Source organism: Coregonus lavaretus (assembly GCF_964263955.1).
Source record: "Coregonus lavaretus genome assembly, chromosome: 2".
Classification (NCBI taxonomy): domain Eukaryota; kingdom Metazoa; phylum Chordata; class Actinopteri; order Salmoniformes; family Salmonidae; genus Coregonus; species Coregonus lavaretus.
Genome location: NC_139989.1, coordinates 55,472,990 through 55,489,503, shown reverse-complemented (window position 1 = coordinate 55,489,503; position 16,514 = coordinate 55,472,990). Strand labels below are relative to the sequence as shown.

The 16,514-nt window shown below is 44.9% G+C and overlaps 1 protein-coding gene across 1 annotated transcript in view; it reads left to right on the top strand.

The window, feature by feature from the left end:
- Positions 1–1,919: 1,919 nt before the first annotated feature.
- The window catches only part of LOC311103823 (delphilin-like), a gene marked incomplete at both ends in the record, with an annotated part of 68,705 nt that continues 54,110 nt past the window's right edge, over positions 1,920–16,514 (top strand). Inside the window, 4 exons of the mRNA XM_084145462.1 lie at positions 1,920–2,001; positions 4,945–5,198; positions 5,512–5,844; positions 6,359–6,513. Coding sequence (XP_084001588.1) covers positions 1,920–2,001; positions 4,945–5,198; positions 5,512–5,844; positions 6,359–6,513 — 824 coding nt within the window. The remainder of the gene's footprint in view (positions 2,002–4,944; positions 5,199–5,511; positions 5,845–6,358; positions 6,514–16,514) is intronic.

The following is a 16,514-nucleotide window of genomic DNA, read 5'->3' as shown; positions in this document are numbered from 1 at the left end:
ATAATCATTATGTCTTTGGCTTTTTCCTTCGCAAGTGTCCCAAATCCCCCATAGTCTTCTACTGTAAGGTGAACAGGGCAGATGATGTAATGCCAATGGTGTATTGATGTATCATTTTCTGCAATTCTGATACCTTAAGTATTTTGTACAAACTATTTTTGTCTGTTGAATTAGGAAATATGAGCATAATTGTGTGTCCCATGGTGGATTCGTTATCATGTCTGTGGCTAGCACAGTAAATAAAGTAATTTATTAGACACCTAATGAGGATGTTCCCATCTCTACTAAACAAAGCATTGATTCTGCCCTGTTGTATTCTACATACTGGCATGGTGCTCCAGCCATTCATAACTAAACCCTACTTGGACATTGTCCAAACAAAGGCACACCTACTCAAACATCACAATCACTTTGTTTCCCTGATTAGTTTCCTCATACTGTAGGTTATTGAACATGATCATCTCTAGAGATTTATTTGGCGGAGTTTCACATGAGCCATGATCACTGTTAGAAAAGAGCTGCCTGCATCTCCCACTGTAAACACACTGATCACGAATCCATGGTGGTCAAGTCAGCCTCGGAGGGGTAAACACTCTTACCAATAGGAAATGGTTTCCTCAGGGCTCACACTGAGGGATACTGCCCAATTCCAAACTGACACCTCACCCCTACTCTTAGGTACTTTGTGTAGATCTGAAAGGTTATATGTGTAAGCAATGTGATGGCTGGTCCACGTAGCCTATTACAGTGCAAGGTGGAGCTATCACCATATTGCTATCATTTCAGATCTACAAGAGTAGTGTAAAGGTTGATTTGATATTGAACAGATGTCGCTCACTTTCTTTCAGGTAGCCAGTTTGGAGGAGGTGCAAGCTTGACGTCAGTATCTAACAGGGAACCAGGATTGCTCTTGTGCTGATCATCAGCCAAGGTTCTTGATGTTACCATCAGGTATAACAGACATTCACCAGCCTTGCTCTTTCTCCTCGCCTCAGGAATGTAAGGATGGTATGCTACCTGGAATGTAAAGATGGTATTATACTGTAAAGATGGTATGCTACCTGGAATGTAAAGATGGTATTATACTGTAAAGATGGTATACTACCTGGAATGTAAGGATGGTATGCTACCTGGAATGTAAGGATGGTATGCTACCTGGAATGTAAGGATGGTATGCTACCTGGAATGTAAGGATGGTAAGCTACCTGGAATGTAAGGATGGTATGCTACCTGGAATGTGTTACCTTTAACCTGTTCTCTCAATGAGCCTAACCTTGAGGAGCCATTGAGGAGGGAACTGTGTGCCTACTGCCTATAGACTACAGTGCCTCAATACTGAGGTTGACACACTCTAATCAGTGACAAGTGTCCCTGGCTGGTTCTCCTCACTGTTTCTGGGTCAGTCCTCAGCCCTTAGAGAGGGCCCCATCTGAAAGAGCCAGAGCGAGAGAGGGTAGGAGGAGAGTGAGTGAGAAAGATAGAGAGGCAGAGGTATTTATAGAAAAATGGGGCTTCGCACTACCTTTTTTTGCGAAATAATCATTAGAGGACAAAGTGTCCCAGTTCTTGTATGGGTGCTCCGCAATAGCAGCTAGCTAGGGCTGTGGGCCGGCAGATCCTACCTGCGATGGGGAGCCTGACTTACAGACCGTCTCCTCTCTCTCCCAGCCTCCTCCTCCTCCTTTGCTCCATACCTCTGGTTCTTTGATCCTGGAAAGGGAGACATCAGCCTACTTGTACACTGATGTGACCTCCTGAGAGGGCTTGGGTTTTAGGTCTTGGTGGGGGTGCTGGAGCTGGGTACGGGAGCCAGAGAGAGGGTAAGGGTGTGAGTGGGCACCAGAGACGGGGACTTTGGGCCGTTGGCTGGACGTGTCCTCGCGAACCTTGACCTCTCAGTGGACACCACCAGGGTCAAGATGAGGCGCTTTCTGAGCCGCAAGGGCCGCTTCTCACTGCGCCAGAGCAAGTCTGGACCTCGCGGTGCCTCCAAAGATTTCTGTAAGTCTTTACTTTAATTCCTTTTTATTATTCCTCTTATCTGCTTCATCCCTCTCTTCTGGAGAGAGGAGGAGAGACAGAAGATAACAAAAGGACTAAAGCTGTGTGTGTATCTAGGTCGCAGGCTTCACAACTATTTCAGATTTGGAGAAGGGAGAAGAAGGCTGTGGGAAGTTAAACTCGACGGTGGGGTTGTGTGTCCTGGTACATCAGAGAAAGAAATGTTTGATTTAACCAATGTACTTTCTCACAGGTCTAAGATGTCCCAATTTATTTTGACACGTTACTTTAGACTTTGTTGTTTTATGACACAATACATGGAGGCCTACAAAGTGAAAAATAGAACGACGTGTTCTCACTTGCTGTGTTCTGAACTTTTATCCGGATAATCCGGGGCTCGTACATTTTCATAACACCATCACTTTTTTATTTTCCCTGCAAAGGCAGTGTAGAAATATGTCATGATGCCACTGTAGCCAGAGTTTCTCTTTTGAATTGTCTCAAACTGATCTAACCCTGACCATCCATTTCTTGTTCAACATACCTATACACATTGGTGCTGAACGAGAGAGAGAAAGAGAGACAGAAAGAGAAACAGAAAGAGAGAGACAGAAAGAGAGAGAGAGAGCGACAGACAGAAAGAGAGAGAGAGTGTGTGTGTGTGTGTGTGTGTGTGTGTGTGTGTGTGTGTGTGTGTGTGTGTGTGTGTGTGTGTGTGTGTGTGTGTGTGTGTGTGTGTGTGTGTGTGTGTGTGTGTGTGTGTGCGCGCGCGCGCGCGTGTGTCTTCATGCACCCCTTGCTAATGAGTGAAAGATTGCCACTTAAGTCATTGACTTGTACTGAAATTGCATAAACTGCCTGCTGTAGTCATGGAACCCATTAATCTTTTCATTAAACATTAATCCTCATAGGATTACATTATCATATGGCCTATTAAAATGAATGAGGCTGCAGCTGTAGACTCCAGTGTTAGGAGGTTAACAGTCTGGTACAGGAGAGAAAGGAGAATGAATGGGTACATCTCAATACTCTAAAGACGTTTCCTCCTGTTGTATCCAGCTTTCCTTCAACTGCCCTGATCTGAAACAACTGGACAAGAGAAAGCAAGTAATTTTGATAGGCCTGTCTCTGCCACTTTGCCTTCAGCTATCGCGTCTGTTCAGATCAGTGCAGATGCGTGAGAGGAAACAAGGATAGGAAGCCATTTTAGAGTATTGAGTTGCACCCGTTGACTGCAGTATGAGAATGAGGCCAGTGACCAGGGGAGGGCCAGCAGTTCAGAACAGAAAGATATGACAGACAGGCTAAAACAGCATCCTTCCCTCATGTTCTGTTCCTCATGATCACTGGTCTTAAAGGAACTTGAAGGAACTTGATCGGTAAAAACAATATGGTGGAAACGTATTCAGTTTGACCTGTTCTTGATGGAGAGGACAGGTGGTGCTTATATTTGATCTCTCTAAACATTGACTATATTCACTCTTCAGAATAAAATTATATTTATTTGTTATTGATGAAGTTATTTCTTATTGATTGCTATTATATAATAAAGTCAAGTTTTTTCCTATAGTTGACGTTCCCCTCTCGAACCCTCCAAGCGGGGCGTTATACTATGGAGGTATGATAGTGTCTGTTAAAAACACACTGTGTTTGACCATTGTGGATGCCCCTTAAGAGCAGAAAACCTTCTCAACCCATTTCATTTTTGTGATGCTTCAGTCTCTGGTTCTCTCGCCCATTCAGATGATGCTTTCCGTCAACAAATGGGCTGTCCTCCAATGAATAATCCAATGAATATCAGTAAGACTTTTAAACTAGTTTCAAGTCCCAGATCTGGGTTCAAATACTATTTTAAATCTTTCAAATACTTTTACAGTTTGCTTTAGCCTGCCTGGGGTTCCAGATGGGTGGGATTTGTAGTTTTGCAACTATTCCATTGGTTCAGTTGTGCCGGGCAAGCTCAATCAAGCCCAGATAAAGTATTTACAATTATTTCAAATATTATTTGAACCCGGGTCAGTCAAGTACAGCTACAGTGTAGTAGTCTCTTCACTGCCGCTTGTCTCCGCCTCAGTGAGACAAGCAACTGTGAAAAGAGACTACAATGTAGTTAAAGGTAGACTCAGCGATACAAATGTACCGTTAGCAGATCGGGATGACTTCCAAAACATCAAAGAGCGCGAAGCAAGAGGCTAATCTCCTCCGCTGTTGTTGTCACGCAGCTATCACGTTGCAGGAGAGTGACGCAAACTCTCGTGAACATGTGCAGATGCTCTGTGGTGTGCATGCTCACAAGTGCAGCCTCTTGCATGGCACTCACTCTCCAGTAGCTTTGGTTCTTCACACAGCTGCTCATATCGCTGAGTCTCCATTTAAATGGTATCATAATGTGACATTGCATGACATTGTTATTAAAATAATCTACACTCTTATGCCCCAAATACATCAAGGTACCCTGGTTTTACCTGGGCTCTGTCTTCAGTGTGTTCAGGTCATCCCAGGTTATCAGACCCTGCTTTGGATCCCTGGTCCAGAGGCAGGTCTGACCCTGGTCTTACCTGGGTCTCCACCAGTGTATTTGGGGAAACCTGGATTATTATAGTTCCTGAATCTCGCCACGCCTCCTACTGGTGTAAAACAAATAAGTACCCATAATGTTTTACCATTCTACCACAGCAGGAGGCGTGCATGTGCCTGTGTCAATAATCTGCTATATTTGGGGATAGTATTTGAGAAAAGCATGGACTCTAGACCTTGGTAATAGCAGTGTTTGTGTTAGAAGTATCCTGGTCCCAGATCTGTTTGTGCTCTTGCCAACTACATTGCTGTCATTGCTAAGTCAAACATGTTCCATAAGGAGTTGTCAAGACAGCAGAAACAGACTGGCACCCAGGCTATGTATAACAGGCTTAAGTAACCAACCCAATCCTGACTACTCTCCAGACCTGACCCTCCCGGCGACCAATCAGAACTGGCCGGAGGAGTTTGGGTTCACTCTGGGGGGCGCGGGCCCCAGCTACATCCTGTCTGTGATTGAGGGCAGCAGTGCCTACCTGGCGGGCCTGCAGCCTGGGGACCAGGTGGTGGACATCGAGGGCCAGGAGGTGTCCTCTCTCAGCACCCAGGCCTTGGTGGCCCTGGCACAGACTCTGAAGACTGTACCCCCCAGCATCGGAGTGGTGTCACGCATAGAACAGGTCTGGAACAGATGGGAGATCATTTAGGCTTCAGTGATGCAGATAGTGGACATTTGACCTCGGTTTTTCATTAGATACATTTTTTAAAGGCAGATAGGAGTTGTTTGTGACAGTGTTGTTGCATGTTACATAAGCCCCAGTGTGATCACTACTACTGATCTGGAACTGGGAGCTGGGTAACACATAAGTCTAGGGCAAAATGACATGTACTTTTAAAACAACCTCCATTACTTTCCATGCAGATACTTATCAAATAGACAGTTAATTGACTTCACATCTAATTTTAATCTGACTGTTGGTTCCCCTTCCCTAGATGGACATCAACCCAGGCCCCGACGGCCGTTTCGGCTTCACTATCGTGGGAGACTGCCCCCTCCTGGTGGATGACTGCCTGCCCAACTCCCCGGCGGGCCGCAGTGGCCTCCGGGCCGGCGACTACGTCATGGAGGTCAACGGGATCCCCGTCAAGCATCACGAAACGGCAGCGGCCATGATCAAGGTGGCGCAGGGGCGCCCACTGCGTCTGGGCGTGCTCAGTATGAGACGGAGGATCAAGCGCCTCAGCCACAGTATGAGGGAGGTGTCACTGAGCGGCGATAGCGTCAGGCAGGACCGTGCACACAAGGCCTTGGAGTTTAACAAGAAGGTGTGTGGGTGGTAGGGGTGTGTGTGTGTAGGGTGAGTGTGTGTGTGTCTGCATTTTTGTCTGTCTCTGTGTCTGTCTCCATCTCCGACTCTGTCTCTGTCTCTGTCTCTGTGTCTGTGTCTGTCTCCATCTCCGTCTCTGTCTCTGCGTCTGTCTCTGTGTCTGTGTCTGTGTCTGTCTCCATCTCCGTCTCTGTGTCTGTGTCTGTGTCTGTGTCTGTCTCCATCTCCGTCTCTGTCTCTGCGTCTGTCTCTGTGTCTGTGTCTGTGTCCTACTCCATCTCCGTCTCTGTCTCTGTCTCTGTCTCTGTCTCTGTCTCTGTCTCTGTCTCTGTGTCTGTGTCTGTCTCCATCTCCGTCTCTGTCTCTGCGTCTGTCTCTGTCTCTGTCTCTGTCTCTGTGTCTGTCTCCGTCTCCGTCTCCATCTCTGTCTCTGTCTGTGTCTCCATCTGTGGAGGTCTCCACACACACAAGCCCACAGAGGTCAACAGGAAGTTGTGTTTATCTTCTTGCAGGTGGAGGAGGTGCTTGGTGATGAGCCAGATATAAAGGAACAGCTGTTTGGTGTTCTGAAGCAGTACGCAGCCGAGAGGAATGTGGAGAACCTAGCTGAAGCCCTCCCGGACATCTTAACCAATGAAGACCATCAGCAGCTGATTGACAGCGTCAGGTACCAATCAGCTGATTATAACACGCTGTCATGCCGCCTCTTTGTGGCATTACGTCATGGTCAGATTTTTATAATGAAGAGATGTTGAATAAGGGGTCAGACAAGAGCCCAGTTTCCCAATAGCGATGGATCTTAAGCTTACGAATGTTTTAACAATGCATCGTTCTTATAACGGCCAAAGTTGTCACATGCGTTTCCCAAAACACCACATAGAGAGAACGTTCACTAAGTGTGTCATTAGAAGGAGAATGATTCCACAATACTGACAACTGATCAGCTCCTAGAGAGATATTATCACCTATGGCTGCAAATATTGAGGCGACGTAGACTATTCTAATGCTTACCCTATAAGGGACAGTTCGAAATGTACTGGGGTGGGGGCTGGACCAACTCAAGGTGTCATAAAAAAAAGCAACCCCTCCCCAACAGTTGAAAATTATATGGCAAATAGAAATCAAAACTGGATGGTGTTCAGAGATAGATGAGAGGTGTTGAGGGGAGCTGAAGGGTGGGACTAAAAATAACAAAAAAACTAGATAACTAATGTAAAATATACTGTGTAAAATGTATATAGGTTCAGAACTTTTGTGAAACATCACAGCATAGTAGAAAAATATATGGCAAATAGAAATCAAAACTGGATGGTGTTCAGAGGTAGATGAGAGGTGTTGAGGGGAGCTGAAGGGTGGGATTAAAAACAAACAAAAGATAACTAATGTAAAATATACCTTGTCCCTAAAATGTATATAGTATGTATAAGCTGGAAGTGGAAGCCTAAGTGTTGTTGTCCATTAGTTTACTCCAATTAGGTGAGGGGTGGTAGGGTTAGGGGAAAATAATAAAGGAAAATACTGTATATACATAAAAAATATATACAGTGAGGGAAAAAAGTATTTGATCCCCTGCTGATTTTGTACGTTTGCCCACTGCCAAAGAAATGATCAGTCTATAATTTTAATGGTAGGTTTATTTGAACAGTAAGAGACAGAATAACAACAAAAAAATCCAGAAAAACGCATGTCAAAAATGTTATAAATTGATTTGCATGTTAATGAGGGAAATAAGTATTTGACCCCCTCTCAATCAGAAAGATTTCTGGCTCCCAGGTGTCTTTTATACAGGTAACGAGCTGAGATTAGGAGCATGCTCTTAAAGGGACTGCTCCTAATCTCAGTTTGTTACCTGTATAAAAGACACCTGTCCACAGAAGCAATCAATCAATCAGATTCCATACTCTCCACCATGGCCAAGACCAAAGAGCTCTCCAAGGATGTCAGGGACAAGATTGTAGACCTACACAAGGCTGGAATGGGCTACAAGACCATTGCCAAGCAGCTTGGTGAGAAGGTGACAACAGTTGGTGCGATTATTCGCAAATCGAAGAAACACAAAATAACTGTAAATCTCCCTCGGCCTGGGGCTCCATGCAAGATCTCACCTCGTGGAGTTGCAATGATCATGAGAACGGTGAGGAATCAGCCCAGAACTACACGGGAGGATCTTGTCAATGATCTCAAGGCAGCTGGGACCATAGTCACCAAGAAAACAATTGGTAACACACTACGCCGTGAAGGACTGAAATCCTGCAGCGCCGCAAGGTCCCCCTTCTCAAGAAAGCACATCTACATGCCCGTCTGAAGTTTGACAATGAACATCTGAATGATTCAGAGGAGAACTGGGTGAAAGTGTTGTGGTCAGATGAGACCAAAATGGAGCTCTTTGGCATCAACTCAACTCGCCGTGTTTGGAGGAGGAGGAATGCTGCCTATGACCCCAAGAACACCATCCCCACCGTCAAACATGGAGGTGGAAACATTATGCTTTGGGGGTGTTTTTCTGCTAAGGGGACAGGACAACTTCAACGCATCAAAGGGACGATGGACGGGGCCATGTACTGTCAAATCTTGGTTGAGAACCTCCTTCCCTCAGCCAGGGCATTGAAAATGGGTCGTGGATGGGTATTCCAGCATGACAATGACCCAAAAAACACGGCCAAGGCAACAAAGTAGTGGCTCAAGAAGAAGCACATTAAGGTCCTGGAGTGGCCTAGCCAGTCTCCAGACCTTAATCCCATAGAAAATCTGTGGAGGGAGCTGAAGGTTTGAGTTGCCAAACGTCAGCCTCGAAACCTTAATGACTTGGAGAAGATCTGCAAAGAGGAGTGGGACAAAATCCCTCCTGAGATGTGTGCAAACCTGGTGGCCAACTACAAGAAACGTCTGTCCTCTATGATTGCCAACAAGGGTTTTGCCACCAAGTACTAAGTCATGTTTTGCAGAGGGGTCAAATACTTATTTCCCTCATTAAAATGCAAATCAATTTATAACATTTTTGACATGCGTTTTTCTGGATTTTTTTGTTGTTATTCTGTCTCTCACTGTTCAAATAAACCTACCATTAAAATTATAGACTGATAATTTCTTTGTCAGTGGGCAAACGTACAAAATCAGCAGGGGATCAAATACTTTTTTCCCTCACTGTATATACAGCTGCGGAAAAAATTAAGAGACCACTGCAAAATTATCAATTTCTCTGGTTTTACTATTTATATGTATGTGTTTGGGTAAAAATAACATTTTTGTTTTATTCTATAAACTACTGACAACATTTCTCCCAAATTCCAAATAAAAATGTTGTCATTTAGAGCATTTATTTGCAGAAAATGACAACTGTTCAAAATAACAAAAAATATGCAGTTGTCACGATCGTCGTAAGCAACGGACCAAGGCGCAGCGTGATATGCGTACATCTTTTAATGAGTACTTATTAACAATAACAAAACAACAAAACGATACGTGAAGTCCTAAGGTTAACAAAACACAAACCTCTCCGGAACAAGATCCCACAAATGACAAGTGCAAAACAGGCTGCCTAAGTATGGTTCCCAATCAGAGACAACAAGCCACAGCTGCCTCTGATTGGGAACCACCCCGGCCAACATAGAACACATGAACTAGAACATGAACATAGAACACTAAACATAGAAACTAACACCCTGGCTCAACATATAAGAGTCCCCAGAGCCAGGGCGTGACAGTACCCCCCCCCCCCCCCCAAAGGCGCGGACTGCAACCGCGCCAACTAAACCCAACAGGGGAGGGGCCGGGTGGGCATTCCGCCTCGGAGGCGGATCTGGCTCCGGGCGTGACCACCACTCTCTAGCTACCCCCCCGTAGCGCCCCTGGTCTGGTCCCGCTGGCTGGAGCTGGACATCGGTGGAGCGGATTGCTTAGGCTCCGGTGTGGAGCAGCTGACCGGTACCTGACCAGGCACCGGTGGAACAGGCACGGGCTGTGCCGGACTGATGACGCGCACCACTGGCTTGGTGCGGGGAGCAGGAACCGGCCGGACCGGGCTGGCAACGCGCACCACTGCCTTGGTGCGGGGAGCAGGGACGGGCCGGACCGGGCTGACGACGCGCACCACTGGCTTGGTGCGGGGAGCAGGAACGGGCCGGACCGGGCTGACGACGCGCACCACTGGCTTGGTGCGAGGAGCAGGAACAGGCCGGACCGGGCTGACGACGCGCACCACAGGCTGTTCATGTTCATTTTCAAACAACACAATAGTAATGTTTTAACTTAGGAAGAGTTCAGAAATCAATATTTGTTGGAATAACCCTGATTTTCAATGACAGCTTTCATGCGTCTTGGCATGCTCTCCACCAGTCTTTCACATTGATGTTGGGTGACTTTATGCCACTCCTGGCGCAAAAATTCAAGCAGCTCGGCTTTGTTTGATGGCTTGTGACCATCCATCTTCCTCTTGATCACATTCCAGAAGTTTTCAATGGGGTTCAGGTCTGGAGATTGGGCTGGCCATGACAGGGTCTTGATCTGGTGGTCCTCCATCCACACCTTGATTGACCTGGCTGTGTGGCATGGCACATTGTCCTGCTGGAAAAACCAATCCTCAGAGTTGGGGAACAATGTCAGAGCAAAAGGAAGCAGGTTTTCTTCCAGGACAACCTTGTATGTGGCTTGATTCATGCGTCCTTCACAAATACAAATCTGCCCGAGTCCAGCCTTGCACCTCCAGATCATCACCGATCCTCCACCAAATTTCACAGTGGGTGCGAGACACTGTGGCTTGTAGGCCTCTCCAGGTCTCCGTCTAACCATTAGATGACCAGGTGTTGGGCAAAGCTGAAAATTGGACTCATCAGAGAAGATGACCTTACTCCAGTCCTCTACGGTCCAATCCTTATGGTCTTTTGCAAACCTCAGCCTGGCTCTTCTTTGCTTCTCATTGATGAAGGGCTTTTTTCTAGCTTTGCACGACTTCAGCCCTGCCCCTAGGAGCCTGTTTTGAAAAGTCCTCGCCATGCACTTCACCCCAGCTGCCGTTTGCCATTCTTTTTGTACGTCACTTGATGTCATCCTACGGTTGTTGAGTGACATTCGAATGAGTTGGCGGTCATCCCGGTCAGTAGAGAGTCGTTTTCGCCCTCTGCCGGTCTGTAGCTTTGTTGTCCCCAATGTCTGCTGCTTGACCTTGTTCTTATGAACCGCCGTCTTTGAAATTTTAAGGATGGAAGCAACCTGACGCTCACTGTATCCCTCTGCCAGTAAAGCCAGAATTGAACCCTTCTTTTCCTCACTCAAAACTTTCCTTTTCAACTCTTTTGGCATGGTCAATAGTTATTTTTTGATTAATATGACTTTTGAGGTACTATTAGCACTGTTTTTGCCATCCAGCTGGTCCTATTGCAAGAGGATAGTGATGACCACAGCAGTGGTTTTTATACTTTTCCTCGTTAAATAAGATTTGGTTCATGTGATCACCTAATCAGTACCTAATTCAGTAGAATGAGGTGTGCCTGTGTTGGAATTCAACAGACACTGGAATGGAATGGCTGTCATACATGTAGAGATGCTGATTTAAGAAAAAGTTGCAGTGGTCTCTTAATTTTTTCCAGAGCTGTATATACACTACCGTTCAAAAGTTTGGGGTCACTTAGAAATGTCCTTGTTTTCGAAAGAAAAGCAATTTTTTGGTCCATTAACATCAAATTGATCAGAAATACAGTGTAGACATTGTTAATGTTGTAAATGGCTATTGTAGCTGGAAACGGCTGATTTTTAATGGAATATCTACATAGGCGTACAGAGGACCATTATCAGCAACCATCAGTCCTGTGTTCCAATGGCACATTGTGTTTGCTATTCCAAGTTTATCATTTAAAAAGGCTAAATGATCATTAGAAAACCCTTTTGCAATTATGTTAGCACAGCTGAAAACTGTTGTGCTGATTAAAGAAGCAATAAAACTGGCCTTCTTGAGACTAGTTGAGTATCTGGAGCATCAGCAATTGTGGGTTCGATTACAGGCTCAAAATGGCCAGAAACAAATAACTTTCTTCTGAAACTCGTCAGCCTATTCTTGTTCTGAGAAATTAACGCTATTCCATGCGAGAAATTGCCAAGAAACTGAAGATCTCGTACAACGCTGTGTACTACTCCCTTCACAGAACAGCGCAAACTGGCTCTAACCAGAATTGAAAGAGGAGTGGGAGGCCCCGGTGCACAACTGAGCAAGAGGACAAATAGGAAGCATGGGGTGAAATCTCTTCACATTACCTCAACAAATTGACAACTAGAATGCCAAAGGTCTGCAAGGCTGTAATTGCTGCAAATGGAGGATTCTTTGACGAAAGCAAAGTTTGAAGGACACAATTATTATTTCAATTGAAAATCATTATTTCTAACCTTGTCAATGACTACATTTCCTATTCATTTTTGCTATATTTCCTATTCAAACTCATTTCATGTATGTGTTCATGGAAAACAAGGACATTTCTAATTGACCCCAAACTTTTGAACGGTAGTAAATATATATTTATAAAACAATATCAATGGGGGATTGGAAATGATGCAGACAATTACATTGATAGAAGCCACAATATATATGCAATATTAAAGCTGATCCACCCCCTAAAAAAAACAAATGCATGCACACACACACAATCTCTTTGAGAGTCATATAGTTCTCTGCGTCACATCCTGTCATAGTGACTAGTGACTCTTCTCCCTGATGGGTTTTTAAAGGAGCTGCCGAGCATCACAAAGCACAAACACCTTTGAGCACAACAGATTCAAACAGACTTCCTTAACACACTCACCCACCCATAGCAAAATATACAACAAAAGACTAACAGTGACAGTATCATTGGTACACACTCATACACAGTGGTGGACAGATATTCAGAGACAGCAGCCTTTAACCCAGCTGATATAATCAGGACAGCATATTCATATTTTAGAGTGAGTGAACAGCCTTGGTGCCAGGCCTGAGTTTGATGATGCAGAGTGTGTGTGTGTGTGTGTGTTTGTTTGTGTGCATGTGTGTGATATGATTAGTGCTTTGATATTGGATATGTTTCATCGAGGTTGCTTACAGGGATGGCTCAGACGTGAAATGCTATTGTCAGAACGCTGAGTGTGGATGTGGTGCAGGGAATCAAGCGCAGGAACAAGGGTGTTCGTCAACAGACTTTAGTCATCCAAAAATGAACTCCAAACAGGTGAATAGCCAACCCAACCGGGAGGCAAGAACAAATTACGCACACACACAACAGTGCGTAAAAACAAGAAAAGGCGCACGCAGTGCGGACTCTCGACAACAAACAATACGAGAGAGAAAACCCATCAACAGTAACAGCTGACATCAATCAATCAATCAATTTTATTTTATATAGCCCTTCGTACATCAGCTAATATCTCGAAGTGCTGTACAGAAACCCAGCCTAAAACCCCAAACAGCTAGTAATGCAGGTGTAGAAGCACGTAACAATCACACATAACACCTGACCCAACACACGATAACTAAATAGGAAACAAAATCAAACACTAACAAGGGACAGGTGTACAAACAGACAAAACCAAACAAACATGAAACATCGAACGGTGGCAGCTAGTACTCCGGGGACGACGACCGCCGAAGCCTGCCCGAACAAGGAGGAGGAGCAGCCTCGGCCGAAACCGTGACAGCTATGATGTCCATATACTGAACATATGTATATAATGTTTATTTTCAATGGCCAAATCTTAGTTTCATCACATGGTGTATTATTCCTAATTGCCCCCAAGGGGGCTAATACCATTGAATTGAATGGAACCTGATTGAGTTGCATGTTTGTATTTGTATGTTTTCATACTGATGTGAGAAAATATGGAGAAGTCTGCAAAAACTGAACCCTTTGAGCAATCCAAAATTGATCTCGTCCATTTAGATCGATCGATTCAGTTCAGCTCACCTGGATGACTTACTGTGCATTGAATCAGGACAATTGATTTTACCCACAGGGGGAGCTTTGAATGTTCATTGTAATTAATCATATCAAGTGGTCTACCAATACCCTTTGTGTTTTAGTGTTCTATTACACAGCAATGAGCTTGGGGAGAGTCTAGTAGACCTTAGTGTGTTTAATCGACCAGGACCGGTAAGTGTGCTGATCTAGGATTAGTTTTGCCTTTTAGATCATATTGAATAGAATTTTTATTTTTTTATTTTATTTCACCTTTATTTAACCAGGTAAACCAGTTGAGAACAAGTTCTCATTTACAAATGCGACCTGGCCAAGATAAAGCAAAGCAGTGCGATAAAAACAACAACACAGAGTTACATATGGGGTAAAAAAACATAAACAGTATGCAGTGTGTGCAAATGTAGCAAGTTATGGAGGTAAGGCAATAAATAGGCTATAGTGCAAAATAATTACAATTAGTATTAACACTGGAATGCTAGATGTGCAAGAGATTATGTGCAAATAGAGATACTGGGGTGCAAAAGAGCAAAATAAATAACAATATGGGATGAGGTAGTTGGGTGGGCTAATTTCAGATGGGCTGTGTACAGGTGCAGTGATCGGTAAGGTGCTCTGACAACTGATGCTTAAAGTTAGTGAGGGAGATAAGAGTCTCCAGCTTCAGAGATTTTTGCAATTCGTTCCAGTCATTGGCAGCAGAGAACTGGAAGGAATGGCGGCCAAAGGAGGTGTTGGCTTTGGGAATGACCAGTGAGATATACCTGCTGGAGCGCAGACTACGGGTGGGTGCTGCTATGGTGACCAATGAGCTAAGATAAGGCGGGGATTTGCCTAGCAGTGATTTATAGATGGCCTGGAGCCAGTGGGTTTGACGACGAACATATACAATGGGGAGAACAAGTATTTGATACACTGCCGATTTTGCAGGTTTTCCTACTTACAAAGCATGTAGAGGTCTGTAATTTTTATCATTGGTACACTTCAACTGTGAGAGACGGAATCTAAAACTAAAATCCAGAAAATCACATTGTATGATTTTTAAGTAATTAATTTGCATTTTATTGCATGACATAAGTATTTGATACATCAGAAAAGCAGAACTTAATATTTCGTACAGAAACCTTTGTTTGCAATTACAGAGATCATACGTTTCCTGTAGGTCTTGACCAGGTTTGCACACACTGCAGCAGGGATTTTGGCCCACTCCTCCATACAGACCTTCTCCAGATCCTTCAGGTTTCGGGGCTGTCGCTGGGCATTACGGACTTTCAGCTCCCTCCAAAGATTTTCTATTGGGTTCAGGTCTGGAGACTGGCTAGGCCACTCCAGGACCTTTAGATGCTTCTTACGGAGCCACTCCTTAGTTACCCTGGCTGTGTGTTTCGGGTCGTTGCCATGCTGGAAGACCCAGCCACGACCCATCTTCAAGCTCTTACTGAGGGAAGGAGGTTGTTGGCCAAGATCTCGCGATACATGGCCCCATCCATCGTCCCCTCAATACGGTGCAGTCGTCCTGTCCCCTTTGCAGAAAAGCATCCCCAAAGAATGATGTTTCCACCTCCATGCTTCACGGTTGGGATGGTGTTCTTGGGGTTGTCCTCATCCTTCTTCTTCCTCCAAACACGGCGAGTGGAGTTTAGACCAAAAAGCTATATTTTTGTCTCATCAGACCACATGACCTTCTCCCATTCCTCCTCTGGATCATCCAGATGGTCATTGGCAAACTTCAGACGGGCCTGGACATGCACTGGCTTGAGCAGGGGGACCTTGCGTGCGCTGCAGGATTTTAATCCATGACGGCCTAGTGTGTTACTAATGGTTTTCTTTGAGACTGTGGTCCCAGCTCTCTTCAGGTCATTGACCAGGTCCTGCCGTGTAGTTCTGGGCTGATCCCTCACCTTCATCATGATCATTGATGCCCCATGAGGTGAGATCTTGCATGGAGCCCCAGACCGAGGGTGATTGACCGTCATCTTGAACTTCTTCCATTTTCTAATAATTGCGCCAACAGCTGTTGCCTTCTCACCAAGCTGCTTGCCTATTGTCCTGTAGCCCATCCCAGCCTTGTGCAGGTCTACAATTTTATCCCTGATGTCCTTTCACAGCTCTCTGGTCTTGGCCATTGTGGAGAGGTTGGAGTCTGTTTGATTGAGTGTGTGGACAGGTGTCTTTTATACAGGTAACGAGTTCAAAAAGGTGCAGTTAATACAGGTAATGAGTGGAAAACAGGAGGGCTTCTTAAAGAAAAACTAACAGGTCTGTGAGAGCCAGAATTCTTACTGGTTGGTAGGTGATCAAATACTTATGTCATGCAATAAAATGCAAATTAATTACTTAAAAATCCTACAATGTGATATTCTGGATTTTTGTCTCTTTTTGTCTCTTTAGATTCCGTCTCTCACAGTTGAAGTGTACCTATGATAAAAATTACAGACCTCTACATGCTTTGTAAGTAGGAAAACCTGCAAAATCGGCAGTGTATCAAATACTTGTTCTCCCCACTGTATGTAGTGAGGACCAGCCAACAAGAGCGTACAGGTCACAGTGGTGGTGTCAGGGGTGCTGAAGGTGGGTGTGGTGCAGGAATCAAGCGCAGGACGCAGAAGCTAAGTCCAAAAGACTTTAGTGAATTATTCACGTAGTACACGAGCACAATAAGCCCGGAGGCGAAATAAAGGCGCACACAGGCGTCAAACAAAAGGCGCACTAACATGTGCGAAAACCTCTCCAAACA